Source organism: Atta cephalotes, assembly GCF_000143395.1.
Source record: "Atta cephalotes unplaced genomic scaffold scaffold00068, whole genome shotgun sequence".
Taxonomy (NCBI): Eukaryota; Metazoa; Arthropoda; class Insecta; order Hymenoptera; family Formicidae; genus Atta; species Atta cephalotes.
Genome location: NW_012130132.1, coordinates 260,449 through 277,933, shown reverse-complemented (window position 1 = coordinate 277,933; position 17,485 = coordinate 260,449). Strand labels below are relative to the sequence as shown.

Genomic DNA, 17,485 nt, shown 5'->3' with positions numbered 1-17,485 from the left:
TACAAAGTTTCTCAAATTCGTCAAGCTGTTGCTCACCGACATCTTCGAGCTTCCACACTATTCTCCTACTACTGCCATGTCTGTTCTCTTTGTTAAACCACAATCGTCGTCACGGTACCGCTCGTGTGCCGTTCTCCTCGATGTCCCACCCGATGGATTTAGATTAGGATTCCAGATAATTTTTAACGTTTTCCAACATCATCAATATCTACGTAATCTGAATTCTTTTTTCTCGGATCATAAGATAATCTCGACATTTCGTGTGCGAGATTATCAGATGATTTAATAATCTAATAATATTACTTCAAGATATCTTCAAGACGTCTTATTTAGAATTGGTTTTAAACGATCTTTTTTAAATTGTGTAATTTCAATTGGTAATTTAATTTAGATTAGTATATATATATATATATATATATATGTAAATAATAAAAAGTTCAGAAAGTTGCTTGATAAACCGATATTTCAATAACGAAATGTGTACATAATTTTTATGTAACTGAATACATATAATGATGTTATATTGATTTATCACATAATTTAAACTTTTGTTTTGCGTTTTTCTTTTGATTTCCCACAAAATATCACTTCAATTGTATCATTGAACCAAAATAATTAAAAAAATCGGAATGATAAGATAGTTGACATTTTTATAAACTGTGTTACATTCAAATTGATCATGTCATATATATTTGAATTAAAAAATTAATAGAATTTGAATGAATAAATATTGATAGACAGTCAGTAATATAAATAAAGTTATACATGCTTCGAAAAGTGTCTAAAAGATAACTTTCAGAAAACCTTGAAAATATTTTTAAAATATCTTTTGATTAAAGTCTTAAAGATGTCTTAAAAAAGATGTGCCAAAAGCACACGTGTTATCTGAGAATGATGCTCCAAGAACTTGACAGCCAAGCTCTCATGATCGCCCCCGCGAATTTTCAAGTGCTGGTCTTTAAAATGTCAGACATGCGCTTACGCATGATTAATAAAAACAACAGAAATACGTCATCATTAATCTTGAGCTTTCTTGAAAGCTTCCTTCTATTATGTTACCTATTTGGCAATCGCTAAATAAGTGAAAAGTGAAATGACACACTAAAACGCACGTTTAAACCAGATTTTATCTAGATATCTTAATACCATTATTGATGTAACTTACATACAAATTACATTGATAATTAATTAATTGACAAATTTCTAAAGAAAGAGATAACAAAATACTAGAAACACAATATTTATTACCTATAAAGAAATTTTTTATATGATATTATAAATATTTTACATTTACATATTTATAAATCGATAAAATAATGACATAAATTATATAAATTATTTTGTTTGGCAACAGAACAATTAGTTTTTATTTTTATAATATAGAAATACCGTGGAAAAAATTTGTTATAAATGTACACCATTTGGAAATAAAACCCGAAGAGATCATATCTTCCAAGTACTTTTTTTTCGGCTTATTCCATTCTGACAAAAAAGGATTGATATCAAAATTCTTTTTGATTTTTTAATTTTTTTCATCTACTAAAGATTGGGAAGAAGCGATCTTTTAAAGTAGTAATAAACTACATTTGTCGGACAGCCAAAGCTCGCGCACAAGAAAAGCCCAAATTCCCATAACATTCGTCATCATTTCGCTTTCCTGGCGGATCGTAAAGACGTCGTCGTAAAACGACGCGATGTAGTCAAAGCGCAGATACCATTTATCTTCGTAGATCCCAATATAGACTTGCATGATGTTTTAAAGTGCATCGATAAGATATTAAACAACTCGAAGCAGACTTGGTCTCTGACATAAAGAATGCATTTTGCTTTGGAAATATAACCTTCCGCCCAATTTCATATCTCATAAACTTATAAATATATCAAAGACACAGATTTAAATAAAGAAATAAGGCAGAGAATAAAATGAAAGATATACAGTAAGTCGCGACTTCGTAGAAACTAAAATAAGACCATCTCGTTTATTTTGCGATTTCTTTTTAGATAATCATTTATCTCAGAACCACATTACGTTCCAGATATTTTCAGATAACCAGATTGAAATTGCATTTCCTGTATTAGACAATTTTCTATATCAGAAAATTTGGAGGAGGATCATTTTGATATTGCCTCAACACATGTTCCGGAGATTCGATACGGATCGGCAAGAAAATGACGCTCTGCACAGCTGTATCCGCATGCTGGCGTCGGCGGGCATATATGAATTCTAGCGTCGACGAAAACCCGACGGTGGGCGTCGGCGTCGCGCCGTCGGTGCGTCTAAATTAGGGCAGAGTAACGCAACACCGATTTGCCCCTCGAGTCGCGAGAACGCGGAGTGGCGGGAATGTCTTAATAATCGTCAGGGACGATAATTTGGAAGGCATCCTACGCTTACAATTCTTCGCAGCTGAATAACACCTAATTTCATAGGTTTGATCTCGGGAAAATTTCAAATGTCAAATCCAGAATTTTTTTAATACTTTTGAGACTTTCACGAGAATATTTCCTTGAAAAAGTTACGCGATTTGGGGATTATCTTGCGAATGTCTTGATACATTCTTAAATACCGATGTTTTGTAAACATCATGGTTCACTTCAGCAGGAGACAACATGTTACTACAAGTACTCAGACACAATGAAAGGAAAAAGAATAAAAAATAGGAAATAAGAATTCAATCTGTTATGATTGAATTTGAAGAAACCAAATACATGGAGTGCGATCCACATAACGCTTTGATTAATCAGAAAAAAAGAATTTTTTTTAATCAGAAAAAACGAATTGGCCAATTAAAGAAAGCTTGAAAGCATTTGAAGTGGCTCGCATCTTAATAATTTCTGATAGGTTGACTAATAGGTTATCTGTTATTCTTTATTTCTTTCGTTATTTCTTTCATTGTATCCTAAAGTCTAAAACACATTGAAGCGATAAGAACAAGAAATAATAGAGATCCTCAGGGTTTTGGTATATATGGGTTATGGTAGGTTGAAATTATTATTCCCTACAAATTCTCAAGTAAGAAATTGGATACCGTTTAGACAACTTCTGATTGGTCATACTTTTCTATCTCTTAAGATAGAATAAGATAGATAGAATAAGATAGAATAAGATAGAACGAAATGCGTAGATATAACAATTTCAACCTGTCAGAAACAATATATTTCGGTATGCACGGTTTCTGACAGGTTGAAATCTATTATTCCCTGTTCATATTGCCTGTACTTTTCAATTGCGCATTAGAATTTATAATTCACGAAACGTTTAACAATGTATATCAAGATACGAAAATAATTGCAAATCTTACAGTTTCTTTACCGAATTTTTATTTGCGTCATAATCATAATCATAATACTGCTAATAATACAATTATTGTGTTACGAACGCAGTTATAAATATATAATTGTACATAATTATACCATAATTAAGATTTAAAATAATTACGTTATTGCAATTGCAGTGTTATTGCTGTAATGTACTTTCCAAAGCAGGAAAATTAATACTACATCGTTCAGAAATATAAAATTTTTGTGCGAATTACTCTATTAATCTAAAATGCCATGACATTCATTGGGATGTTCGAATTCAGATGATGAATGTTCGAAATTATAACGTCCCTTTAATTCGATCCAGCATTGCAGATGATGACGCCAAAACGTTCATCCATTCTGCGAAGCGCGGTTGATTTTAACCTTTATAAATAGACACGTATTAAGCACGAGCGACTCGTGCCAGTATTAAACAATCGCTGTATAGTGTTTCGAACTTTCAGAACGCGCGATCTAAACGAGAAAAGCTGAAAATTTTTGTGCTTTGAAGATACGCGATTCGAGCAAAAAGCGCAGGACAAAATCGTCAGGAAACGTCTAACATCAAAAAATCCAAAATCATTATAAATAGAGCTGCCGGAGGGAATTACAGAATGGAAGCTATTCATAGCGTTGCAGCCATTTTCCGGGACTTCGTCGTGTTAAACTTAGACGGCCGCGCAACCCAGCGAATCTCAGATTCATGTCGACAAAAAAATGTATTTGGCCGATCCAAATCGAGCCTTGAGCAGGACTCGGCCGAATGCTCAGAGATTTTTACATTGGAGAATGATATCCAAGAAAGAGTTTACAGTGCGCAGTTCGAAATGCAGCAAGTTTATTTTTAATTCAGTCTAAATATTTGTGACATCACTGTATCGAAGAAACAGATTTGCATTTTTCGAATCGCGAGATTTATTTTCCTTACTATTTTTGACGGAAGAAAATATATGGAATAAAATTGTACAGTTAAAAGATAATTAAAGGAAATTAATTGTTACGAATATTTATAGAAAATCTCGTTTTTAATTCATAGCCATTTAATCGAATTTAAAAACTCTCTGCTTTTGAAGTCATCGGTTTTTATAATGAAATTTGTTTTTACGTTTTTAAATAACATTTCCACGAAAACATTTTTTTATGATTTTTTTTTAAATTTAAAAAATATTTATTAATCTTTTTAAATAGACTATTAACAGTGACTGCCATTCCAGAATTTTATTAATTCGGAACAAAAAATTTAGCTTAATTCGAATTTTTCGGAGGGATAATTGTCTTTATAAGAACAATTTCCTGTCAACATTGCACCATTTATCTTATTACCTTCATTACTTTTTATCGTCGGATTGATGATCAATGGCAATCCCTAAAGCTAACCCAGATTCCCGATCCCTCGACGATTCTAACTATGTCTAGACAAAACCTCTCGCCAAATAGCAATGGAGACGAACCTCTATCGAGTAAAATTAATAATACAATGAAATAAAAAGATATTTTCATATATTTGCAAAAAATATTTTTACGTATTTAATAATAATAATTTTCAAAAATAGTATTATATTTTTTTCATATTAATAATAATAACTAACAAAAACTAATAATTTCGAAACAATTTAAAATCTATCACAAATTAACAAGATCAATTAAAAAAAATATATGTTGTTGTAGTATCTTCTTTCTGCTTTCGTCATACTTAATAATTCGCATTATTTAATTTAATTTATTCATATGATAAAAATCGAAGTATCGTTTATTAACATCATTTAATCAACATCAAATCTAATGGTTAGAAATACGTGTCGGACAATGAATCTCTCACAACGGCTCGAGTTGCGATTAGCACAAACGGTATGCGGCGAGTCCTGTCGCACATACACAATAACTCACCGATTGCGGGGTCATGGACATAGACAACGTAGAACTAATGCTATCCCTTGAACTCAAGAGTAGCTGTACTAAACACGAACAAAAAAAAGACACAAAAGTATTGCATATCACATTGGAAGGGCTTTTATATGAATCCATTTAACAATGGACTTGAGTTCACGCTTATGATTTACAACTCTACAGGGTTGCTTTCCAAAACTCGACTCTGTCAAAGAGTATCATTTTATCCGCGTTGTACACTTAATATTGCACAAGGATAAAAGATATTCGAAGTTGACAGAGTCAAGTTTTGAGAGGCAACGCAGATCTTTGACAGAACAGTGAAAATAAAAAAAAAAGAATCGCTCTGACCGATTATCGCGGAATTGATTGATTTACGAATCAATGAAGCTGTGTACACACGGATCCCATTAACACTAAAACCGTCGATTATCATTTTGGCTCCGCTAATCATTTCAATTTTTTTTTTTTTGTATTAGACTAATTAGAATACAAAATATTAAAAATATGTAAATATAATACAAATAATTTAACGATACAAATAATATCAAAATACTTTTCACTAATCGGAATTACGAAAGTGACATCTTTGGCAATTCTAGTTGGATTCTATCGGCGATTTTAGTGTTAAAATGCTACATAAACCCAGTTTTTCATTTTCTGATTAATTTGTGGTTAGGTTTAACCTGATGTTTTAGCCAATGGGCTCTTGATGATGTCATGGGTGAATCCCACCAATTATTAAATCAAGTTTAATCACAAGTTAATCAGATAATGACAAATTGGGCCATGGTTTTGTAAGAATCTGTGTCCTCTGGAGTTTCTGAAAGCTTTTACGTACTCTCCGTACCCTTCCTAACTGAAGAGTTCGTCGTTCTTCGGGACACCGAGTGCACGTTCTCGAGCATAGGAGCGGTAGTATAGTAGTAGTAGTAATTAAGTAGTAAATAACAGTAGTAGTAAATTTGGTAGTACAGTGCTAGTATAGTAGTGAACACAATGGTCGGAGTGAAGTGTGGAAGTCGAGATCTCGGCGATGATTTCTCGGTGAGTCGCGGCGTCGAGCTCGACGACGAACAGCAGCGACGAGGACGTGAGGCCCTCGAGGAGGACGGAGAACAAAGTCAGAGAACAAGCAATGTCGAGGTGTTTCCGGTCGCGCCGCTCGCTCTCTGTCGTCGATCGACCTCGTCGACGAACCGGGGGGGTGGATAAGGGAGAATCAAATGTCAAGTTCTCACTCATCGCTTCGCACTTTCGACGTCTCACGAAATGTCGGTTGCGGCCGACGACAACGAAATCGCGATCGGCCGAATGCGAGTCAGCGTTGCTCTTTTTTTATCGTGTTGTTGATTTATCTTCTCGTTTATACATTCTATTTTATGAATTTCAAATCAACCCTTAAGAGGATCCTAAAGTCATCTGTATTTTATCGGTTATTTTTCAAATATAAGTATTTTTCTGCTTTTACATGCCTAGATTAAAAAATCTTTTCCACAATTAAAGTATAAACGATAATGTAGTTCAAATCGGTCGACTTTATGCTAAAAACAAACAAAATTGAAAAATTATAATTTTTTTTATATTTATTTATGATGCCGACGTATAAGAATATTTGCTTTATATAAAAGTTTTGTATTTTATAAATTTATACAGATAAAACAATGTTGGTTAGGAATTACATGAACAAACAAATTCTTGGAATTAGATAGATCTAATATGAAATAATTAGTTAAAAAATTCATACATATATTGATAGTAGTATATATAGTGATATGTTAATGTATATAAACTGTGTGTAAGTCTTATTTGATAAAACAGACGATTTTAGGATTCTTAATTTTTATCTTCTTTTTTGGGTTGATTTTTTGCCTCTTCAAATAAGGAACGTTATTAACTGTTTTCTATTATTTTTAAGCTTGAAGATCTCAAATGGAATTAAATCTCATTTAAGATTAAAGATCTTAAAAAGATTAAATTTTTAATAGAGTGCATCTTAAAAATAGTTTTAAAACGTAATTTGAAACTAAATGAATATAAAATAATATAAAATATAATATCGATAAATGATATAATGTAAAAATAGAAAATAAAAATCTTGTTAACATCGTAGATTAAGAGTTAACTAGCTTTAAAGTGAATGTTTTTTAAGAAAATACTGACTGTTGTTTATATAAATTCTGTTACTGTCAATTATTTTGAAATATTAAAAATATTAAAAAATCAGACATTTTATTTAATTTTTCACCGAGTTGCTATTTTTATTAGATATATCGAAATTTATTGATATGATGACAAAATTGTACAAATAAAAAAAATATATATTATTGAGAAATATATTAAAAAACGTTACCAAAATATATATTTTTTACTAAGATTTTTAATAATTGCTCTAAAAGTACAAAAAATTCTTCTTTAATTCGCAATCTCTTCGAAGAAAACCTATGTGTGACCCGATAAATTACTCAACTATTTAATTTACGACGAATCGTCGTCATATCACGTGTCACATAAATAAAACGCCGACCCCATCCAGCGATCGCACGAATAATTATCCCGTCAATCATTGATTAATTATTTAACCCGTTTTGTCCTGAATCGATTATTTCTCTTTTTTTATTTTTCTGAACCGATTTTTTTCATAATGTGAACGTTAAAACAACAGCATATTCAATTATCTTCGCTTCATCACTGAAAATCACGTGACATATTCATAAATCTACGTTTTAAATCAACAAAGCATTTTGAATATTAAATACCAGGACAAAAACACAGGACAAAAACGGATTAATCCTGAATGCACATGAGAGGAAATACGCCGATAATGCGCTGAGAAGTGCCGGTGAGACGTCGGCGCGGTTTAGCGAAATCATACGGGATGCTGAGTCTGGCGGTTACAGGATATGGTACACTTCCTGTCGCAAACGGGGCTCTCTCTCTCTTTCTCGACGTTAGTTTGCCACGTGTAGCAAAAAAAACATTATTAAAACATACTTCCAGCCCGCTTTTTTGATGCAAAAAAAAAAGAAACAACTCCAGATTCTTAGAATACTGACCGAGACAGTGTAGGAAGAGACGAGCGGTCGCGTGTAGGGTCGCCGGGTCGTGTAGAAGTCGCTCTCGTAAACCATGGTCGCTACAAGTTGCTGGCCTTTCCGGTTTGCTCTTCAAGTATCGCTAATTCGAGTCGGTCGAAAAATCTCGCGAAATCGAATGCGCTAACAAGGTTCGTTTTCTTCTGTTTTTTTTTTCGTGCGCGCGTGCGAAAGGGAAGGATACGCGATGATGCGGCCGCGATGGAGGTTCGTACGATTCTGCTTGTCCCAGCATCGGCACCGCTTCTTCTTCGTCCGGATCAGACTCTCCTCTCTTCGGCGTGCGTCCCTCTTCGCCGCGACCGCGTCCACTCCGACTACGCACGTATGACTCGCGGGTACGAAACGAGAATTGCGTCACTCCGAGGTCCCCTTGCCGCTCGTCAAGCCGATACATCCATGAAAAAAATAGAATCGTGTTAAGGACGTAACTACCCTCGTCAACATGGCTCTCACGGCGACGTCCGAACTTTAAGAGACAACATCATGCTAAACGATTCTTAAAAAGTAGATTTTTTACAGAGAGAAAAGCAGTAAAAATACATCGAAGATAATAAATAGAAGAATAAGACAATAAAAATAAAGAAAGAAACCGGAGGATTATCACAATGTAGAGAGTCAAATTATTAAAAATTAAATCTATAAGAATAGAAAATTCTGGACTAAAATACACTTTTGATAATTGGAAATATAAAATCTAGCATAAAAGTGAAAAATAAAAGAACAATAAAAATTAAAAACGAAGCCAGAGGATTATAATAATGTAGTCAAATTGAAAAAATATCTATGAAATAAAAAAAATAAAAAACTTGCCAGAGTTAAGATAAAGATACACTACTTTTAATAATTTGAAATCTAACAACGAAAAATAAAAGAACAAGACAATGAAAACTATTAATGAAACCAGAAGATTTAGATAGTCAAATTAAAAACAAGATTTATAGTCATAAAAGATAGTTTGAAAGCTAAGAACTAAAATAAAAATACAATTTTGCTGATTGGAAATCTAGTATTTGAAGTTATTTCTTTCTCTCGCATCAGGCCTTCAATTTTCTTCTTTGATCGATGCTCAATTTACATATGTTCTGTTTCTGAAACTCTGTTTTTTTTTGAGGCCTGATTCGCGGCCAGAAAAATGTATATTTTTAAGAACGATATTCTTAGAATGAAATACAGCACGTGCATTCTGGAACTGGACAATCGTGTCAAGGAAATCACCGAATATCCAGAATTCTTCTCAAATACAGATCGCTACTTATTCCTATCTGTCCTCATGTCGATTACTTATGCATTCCATTACTCATATATAATATTTTACATACAATTTCGTTGGCGCAAATAGCAAGTGCAAAAGATCTAAAATATCCATCAAAAATTGTAACAGTTCAAAAAATATACATATATTCAATTTTTCAATCTTTCAATATTTCACTCGTTATATTACAACATATACTTTTATTTCTCAGATCCTAACAAAACATATTATTGGAGCAATTAAAAAAATAAGTTAGAAATTGTGAGAAATGATAGTGAAAGATAAACGCGATAGACCGGGAATATTGTAATAACATTTCACAGAATAAAAAGTGCGCAAAAAAGTATGTTTTATGAAGGAGTAAAAATATATAATGTTTTACCATATGAATTAAAGTAGTGTGAGAAACTTGAATCATTTAAGAAAATGTTAAAAGAATATATAATATTTAATGTTACTTAGATTTAGAATTATTTGTAAAAGATGTATTTTTGAAATAGTTGAGAAAACTAATAAAGAATCATTCATTCATTCATTCTCCAAATATGTATGAGAAGATAAAATTTCTCTCTTCAGGATCAATTTTCTTTCTCATTCACGTCATTCGTCAACGACGAAACGAGAATGGAAAACTCGCGAGCAGTGACGATTCCTCCTTGTTTGTTTAACAAATCGCGATCGTAACGTAGTAGTATAAAACAATAAGTTTACGTTACAAATATTACATTGGCAATTCTCCAGGATTTCGTACAATGGTCCACATTTAGATTCAGTGCCAAAGAATGCTCGCACTATGTACGGATCGTCAAATTACCTCAAGGTGAAGAAAGTGCGATTTGCGAAAATAAAATCGACTCGCGAAATATATTGGAACATCTGAATACTGAAATATACTGGTTCACAAAATCGCATCGATTCTGTGAATCCTTCCATTATTCTCATTCATTGTCAAACGGTAAAATAACATGTCAAGTTTTATCGGTGTTGACCCCATATAATGTTGAAGGTACACACAGGATTGCAGAATCCGCGATGAAACATTCGGGCTGAGAATAACGCAAGCCAAATTCCGAGACGCAATAAGTGAGATATATGAGCGCGAACGACTGCAATTGTAACAAATTCGCAAAGTATAATTCATAGCGTTAAAATAAATCGCTCGTACATACACAGCTATTAAATAATATAACAATGTGTAATATAACAATGTGTTTGTCACTCATGAAAAAGATTTATTCGTCCGATCGGTAGACGAGCGATAAATCGATATTTTTTTGCGACATTCCGACAGTCCAGCATCATAAATTTTGCGGAACGGGGACAAAGACTTCGCGTTATTCGAGACAACAAACATTTCCGCGAATGATTAAAGGAATGATATATCTTTTCATGTTATTATGATTCTATTGTTTGCAGAAAGGAAGATGATGAAATTTAAAAACATTTTCGAAATTTCTTAAGAGATTGTAAACGGTATCTGAAGTTTAAGTTAAGTTTTGCAAAATGATTATCTTATCATACCCAACTGACATAATTAAAAACAAGAAAAAATATTATAAATATAATAATGAATTATAAAAAATGTTATATTGAATTTACTTATTTAACAAAATAATACAACTAAAATCAATATAAATTCGATTTAAATTTAATCCTATTGATCAAACAATTTATCCAAATTATCTGCCTTGGACTCTCTTAATAGTCTTAATAATTATTTCTTATTGCCTTATCATTATTACATAAATTTACGAAAATGCGCACAATTATATAGGACTTGACGCTCGTAATGCTCTAAGAATCTTCATTTTTTTTGTTCATAGAACGTTAAACAAGGACAAATAATGTTCACGAGCGTTGCTTTAAATGGAATGCATCCATATTAGCATGCTATATATCGGCCGCATATACTTTCATAACAGTATTATTAATCTTTTGTACATCAGTCTATACAAAATGCTGCATAAAACGCTTCTTCCTCGTCGGCTTACACAATAGACAGGTATCGATAAATATGTGGTGAACAGAATATGAAAATTTTAATAACAAAAAATAAACAACTGTCACGCAGTTAATCCTCGCTGGGTCAGTGAACTTTCGGTTTTGCCGATTTCGTCTTCTTCAGTTTCTTCAATCCGCTTATATTCGTCTTCAAGAGATTCCAATATGCCTGTTGGAATTTGTTCACATCCTTGGAATGAATCTGAAAGATGAAAAATATATTTCAGAGAGATGCAAGCATTACCATCGGTAGGTGAAAGATACATACGATAGTGGTGATTTTTTTATTGCGAAGCGATGCTCGAACTAAGCAAAGATACTCTGTAGGAGTCGGTAAAGGAGGTCTACCTTTCCTAGGAACCGGTTTATTGTGTCCATTAACTGAAACAAAAAGCTCCTTAAAAATATACAAAAAAATACAAAAAAAAAAGAAAAAGAAATGAACAAAAGTTTATATCATGAGTATACAAATTTATATTTTTAAATTCTATTTTTTTTACATAATTCATTAAAGCCTGCTAGTGATAATTTATAAATAGTTTAATTAATCCTCTGTCTGCAATCGTATTTTTAATCTCTCTGGATACAATTAAAGGCTATGCTCCATAAAATATATAATGCTTCTGATATATCATTTTATCCTTGTTATTTAAATATTAAACAAGGATAAAACAAATACATACATTATATCATGTATTTTACAGAACCAGGAAAATATCTCACTGCAAATGCTTTTAAGTATTTGATTGATCAGAAGAAAGAATCAATCAATCAAAGAATGACTACATCCAGCAGAATATTTACTTTTGTAACTATTAGCAGTTTTTGAGACAAGACTCCTTAGATTTTAAAAATAAAATCAATTCAGTGCAAAAAACTTACAATAATTGCAAAATAAACATTCTGCTGAACATAGTCAATGCTTCAAAACATTTGTATCACATTGATACTCTTTTTTTATATATATATCCAGCAAGTTTTTTTTATTATTCTAGATCTTAAAAAAATATAGAAAAATTCAGGACTACTTCCAACATCTCTACTACATTATCAAATAGATTTTTAACTCAAATGTTAAACCTTCAAATTGAATTTTGAACAAAAATGAGAAAAACATTTAAAAGTAAAATTTTGTTTGTGTTAAAAAACCCAGATTGCAAATGGAAGGTTAATAATCTTCGGAGAATTTTTACTTTTTAGCAACATGTATTTTGAATGAAAAAGATAACGAAGGATACTCACATCTTTTAATAGTGAGTGATACTGCGCCCGAAAGTCGCGACTTGTCAAAGAGTTTGGTTAACTCCGCTAAGAACTGCAACGAAAATTCATCGGTTAGTCATTCATACGTGAGAGAACAATTTCGGCGTTAAATTACCGCATCATTCTCCAACAGGACCATTCTGATGATAGTAGCATATGTCAAACGCCAGAACACGTCGAATGTAATCGCCTGCTGAAACTGCTGAGAGGTTAGATGAGGTAAGAGGTTAGTAAATGCAGCCGCAAATTCTTGCTTGTGACAGAATCATAGACTATGCGAAACACTTAGAAGGTCAACCAGATATCTAATATTTATGATCAATTTTTTACAATTACAAATTAATTATATTTTAAAGAAATCGAAAAATTGTTGAACTTTCAGAAATTTTTAAAAGTCACTGAATTTTTAAAACCCAATTTCATTAATGTAAGATTAACTTTAATCTTGATTTAATATATTATTTATTTTATTTCTTGGAATATCGTTAATTTTTTTTATTAGAATTAGACAAAAAAATAAATGAAACCGAGATTAAAGAAAAACAGAATTTTTATTTTAAAAATTAAGAGATGCGTGATTTTGAAAATCATACAAAATTTTAAAAATGGAAAAAATCATTAGCTTTTGGAGATTATTTAAAAGTTATTAAGTTCCAAACATATAAAATTTTGAAAATTATCAAACTTTAAAATTCTATTAGATCTCATTTAATTAAAAAAAAAATTTTATTTATATATAATTTTGATTCTATTTATATATAATTTTGAAATATATAATTTCTAAGTTGCGTTCAGCAGAACATTTATTTTGCAACTTGGAAGTTTTTTTCGCGCTGATTGGATTATACTTTTGGATCTAGAAGAATGATCCTATCTCAACAGATAATTATAAAACGGTTGCAAAATTGTTGTGTTCTGCTGAACGCAGCCTACCTTTCTAATCGGATTGCGTTTATAATTTTCCATTTTGACTTCGTCGATAATTATATGCTTAAATCTCTTCGGCAAAGTCGTTTTCCTTTCTGACTTATTCTTAGTATTTAATGGCCAATGTGGCTGCCACCTCATCGTGAATGTCGTGATGCTGTGGATGTTATGTGAGCGTGGAACATTTTTTTGGTGATACGAAACATCTCTTTTCAGAGTGATTGTTGAGCCAAATGAGCAAAATGATTCAGGCTCACGTAAAGGCCTTCCTGGCGATTCTCCTAGTCGCTCAGGTTCATGGTATCATGTTCTTCCTGGAGCCCAATAGTCACAAGTGTTTAAAGGAGGAGGTCCACGCAAATGTACTCGTCACAGGCGAGTATGAGGTATCCGAGGCGATGGGTCAGAAGGCGAATTATGTGGTAAGTAGATTAACAATTTTTCATTCATTCTTTACCGAAATATTTCTGCAAGAGCGTGAAACTTAATGTTATTTAATGTTTTGCAGTTTGGTAACAGCTGTGCGATTTGATAACAGCTATGATAACAAAATTTATTGTTTGTTTTTCTCCTAAAATTGTATTGAATATTAGATCTCATCTTCTTATGTCCATTTTTCACCAATGAAGATTAACTTTATTTAATCTCGAATCAACTTATCAACTTATTTTTCAACTTATTTTTTTATCAATCAACTTATTTTTCATCTTTTTCTAGCTCTGGGTATATAATAAGTCAATAATCAGTAGTCTTAGAAATTGGCTTCTGATTAATTCTTATACCAAAAAAATTTACTGATTTTGACCAATTCTGATACTCGCCGATTATCCTTCAGATTCGCTTCCGACTCACCAACTATAGACTATAGATCATCAATTCATTGTAGATCTGGCTTAAAAACTAAGAAGCTAAAGAGTTAATTGAACTGAGAGTCAATCTACATTTATAGAAATAGACACATTAGCTAAATTGCTTATTCTTTTCATAATTGTTCTTTTGTTTTTTTTCTCTCCAATATGAAAGGAAAAAAAGTATGATGAGCCTTGCAAGAAATCAAGCTAAAAAGAAGATATATTAATAAATGTTACATCAATGACTTTTTCTGCTTACAGATTCAGGATTCCAAAGGACATATATTGTCTCAAAAGGAGGACATTCCTCATGGAAAGTTGTTGAAATTCTCTTTTGTAACAGAAACTTATGACACTTTTGAGATATGCTTCATTTCGCGCGTTCCAAATCGTATGTATACTAAATTTTTAACTTTATAACTTGTTTTCATATAATATATTTGATATATTTGATATATAATATCATATATAATTTAATTGAATTGTTACAAGAAAAGCATATATAAAAGAATTATCTAAAGGAAGAATTATTATATAAAATGTAAGAAATTGTTTTAGCTAAATTTGATACAAAAATTATTTCAGATCAGCGTGGTATCAGGCAAGAAGTTACGCTGATTACAAAACGTGGTATTGAAGCAAAGAGTTACGAAGGCGTAAGTTCGCATTGTTACAAATATCTATTCCTTTACAAAAAAAAGAATTTAATTTAACATATAATGCGGAGATCGAGAGAAACCACCTGACATTACTTTGTTTACTTTCTTTTTATATGTGGCTTGTTTCCGCGGCGCAGTTGGTAAAGTAGAGGTTTTTCGATATTGTGTTCTCATGCATGTGTTTTATCACAAATCACATACTTGTGGCAGCCTTAGAACAGAGCTATTAGAGCGCAACGCAGTTATATTAATTTGTGCATGCTTTTATTCGCGGATGTTCCGTTAACGGGGAGAACTTTTGAAATTTATTTCATTCACGCATTAATTATATTTGGTTGTAAAATTGATATATATTTTTTTTACTTGAATTTATATTGCGATAAAAATTATTTATTTGGATATTTTTTTCAATATAAATCATTTTGTATCGTTAGATTTCTTAAAAATATGTTAATGGTACATCCACATAACAGCAGCATAATTGACACATTTTAATACCGAATGTTTCAATTCTATATAATTTCAGTTCTTCCTCAATAATACTCACTAAAACATGAAATATTAATTAAGTCATATAACATTATTAAATGCTTTTTCCTGCTATAGCTGAGATCTCTTTATTTATCTCTTTATTTTTTTGAAAGGTTTTGAGAAAATGTGAGTCGAAATATTCGGTATTATTACTTAAATATTTTTGAGCGAAAATTGTATAATTTTTTACTTGTGTTTGAAACAAGATTTTTAAAAATTAAAGGAATTTATGATAAAAATTTAATGTAATTAGTTAATTTCATCACTTAAAAATTAGAACTACTGCAATCAGATATTGTATATCGCATTACCTAATATCTTTTTTCGCTCTGTGTAAAATACATACATGTAAAGAAATTATCCGTTATTTGGCTTTCATTTTATAGTAGTTGCGTTTTTTGTAATTCATTTGTATCAATTGTAATACGCAATACTAACGAATTGCTCAGGTTTCCGTCGAATCAGAGGATGTCGTCGCTTTTCGGTAAAAATTATTATCTTCTTTGATAGATCGGTGAAGCAGCCAAGTTGAAACCAGTAGAAGTGGAATTGAAACGATTGGAAGACTTGTCCGAGGCGATAGTGCAAGACTTCGCCAGAATGCGCAAAAATGAAGAAGAAATGAGAGACACAAATGGTAAAAAAATTTTTTTTTTAGTAAATAATAAAAGAAAATAACTTTGGTATAGAAAATGATAATTTTGAATTATATGATCAAATTATAAATCTAAATTATAAATTAATAATGAAATGTCATAATTAAATTGATAATTAAGTATAAACAATTTAATGATCCTCTCAATGATCCTTTTTTTTTTATTTCAGAGGCCACAAACACTCGAGTATTATATTTCAGTTTATTCTCGATATGTATTCTCTTCGGTTTGTCCACCTGGCAACTTTTCTACTTCCGGCGCTTCTTTAGGATGAAGAAACTCATTGAATAAATATTAAATATGTTTGTGACAAATAATACAAATGTAAAAAATATACTTATTTTTGTTTGAATTTTTTTATCTTTGTTATTCATAATTTCGTACTTTTGAGTGGAACACTTTTTACATTCGTCACGTTTGAAAAGTACTATTTAAATAAATATGCAAACACGCATTCAATCATATTACCTCATTCAAATCAATGTAATATATGATAAGACTTCATCTTGTACACATTGCGCATACATTATATTACAGAGAACACAATATTTAAACAATTGTAAGAGATAGAAACTTTCTTAAATAAAAGTATACCTCAATGGTGACATAATGAATCTTCAATATCTCATTATCTAAAAATGATATAAAAAATTATAAAAAAATCATTTGTCTTAAGATTAAGATATCTAGTATATATACTTTATATATGTATTTATAAAGGTTGATATTTCTTACGATATTTAATGATTATACGATATAATGCGTTATATTGTTTTAAATTTATTTATAAAATAGAACAACTTTGTGGGAACATACAATAAATGGTCTAAGAAAATATAATGAAGAAACATCACATTGGAAGACGATTTATTTGTCTGATTCGAAAGCGGAAGCCTTCAGGATTATATCTTCGTGTTTTAAATAGTTATTTGCTCATACGGTTTTAAAAAGCATGTTTTAACATTGTATAATATAAATACTTTTACGCTTTCACTTTTAAAACCTGAAATCAAATTAATAATATACGCGAGATGAACACAGAAATTTTAGAGTGTGA

At 31.2% G+C, this 17,485-nt stretch overlaps 3 protein-coding genes across 3 annotated transcripts in view; 1 reads left to right on the top strand and 2 right to left on the bottom strand.

Annotated features, from left to right (window-relative positions):
- The window catches only part of LOC105623937 (uncharacterized abhydrolase domain-containing protein DDB_G0269086-like), a 32,246-nt gene extending 23,925 nt beyond the window's left edge, over positions 1-8,321 (bottom strand). The window contains exon 1 of the mRNA XM_012205306.1: positions 8,247-8,321. Coding sequence (XP_012060696.1) covers positions 8,247-8,321 — 75 coding nt within the window. The remainder of the gene's footprint in view (positions 1-8,246) is intronic.
- A 3,135-nt stretch (positions 8,322-11,456) lies between these two features.
- On the bottom strand, positions 11,457-12,947 carry LOC105623935 (signal recognition particle 14 kDa protein). The gene is made up of 4 exons (XM_012205305.1): positions 12,920-12,947; positions 12,784-12,856; positions 11,810-11,922; positions 11,457-11,743 (listed from the first exon to the last, which is right to left on the bottom strand). The coding sequence occupies exons 1-4, from the start codon at positions 12,941-12,943 to the stop codon at positions 11,627-11,629; spliced, it is 327 nt and encodes a 108-aa protein (XP_012060695.1). The 5' UTR covers positions 12,944-12,947; the 3' UTR covers positions 11,457-11,626.
- Positions 12,948-14,036: 1,089 nt separating this feature from the next.
- LOC105623934 (transmembrane emp24 domain-containing protein bai) lies at positions 14,037-17,033 on the top strand. The gene is made up of 5 exons (XM_012205304.1): positions 14,037-14,153; positions 14,844-14,973; positions 15,168-15,238; positions 16,283-16,409; positions 16,598-17,033. The coding sequence occupies exons 1-5, from the start codon at positions 14,037-14,039 to the stop codon at positions 16,717-16,719; spliced, it is 567 nt and encodes a 188-aa protein (XP_012060694.1). The 3' UTR covers positions 16,720-17,033.
- The last annotated feature ends 452 nt before the right edge of the window (positions 17,034-17,485 follow it).

Bases quoted from the DNA above. Each gene is read 5' to 3' on its own strand.
- LOC105623935 (XM_012205305.1), bottom strand. From the start codon at position 12,943: ATGGTCCTGTTGGAGAATGATGCG. The intron at 12,857-12,919 runs GTAATTTAACGC...TTTTCGTTGCAG, and splicing joins TCCTGTTGGAGAATGATGCG to TTCTTAGCGGAGTTAACCAA. The intron at 11,923-12,783 runs GTGAGTATCCTT...TTTTTGTTTCAG, and splicing joins ATCACTCACTATTAAAAGAT to TTAATGGACACAATAAACCG.
- LOC105623934 (XM_012205304.1), top strand. From the start codon at position 14,037: ATGTTCTTCCTGGAGCCCAATAGTCACAAGTGTTTAAAGGAGGAGGTC. The intron at 15,239-16,282 runs GTAAGTTCGCAT...CTTCTTTGATAG, and splicing joins AAGCAAAGAGTTACGAAGGC to ATCGGTGAAGCAGCCAAGTT. The intron at 16,410-16,597 runs GTAAAAAAATTT...TTTTTATTTCAG, and splicing joins AGAAATGAGAGACACAAATG to AGGCCACAAACACTCGAGTA.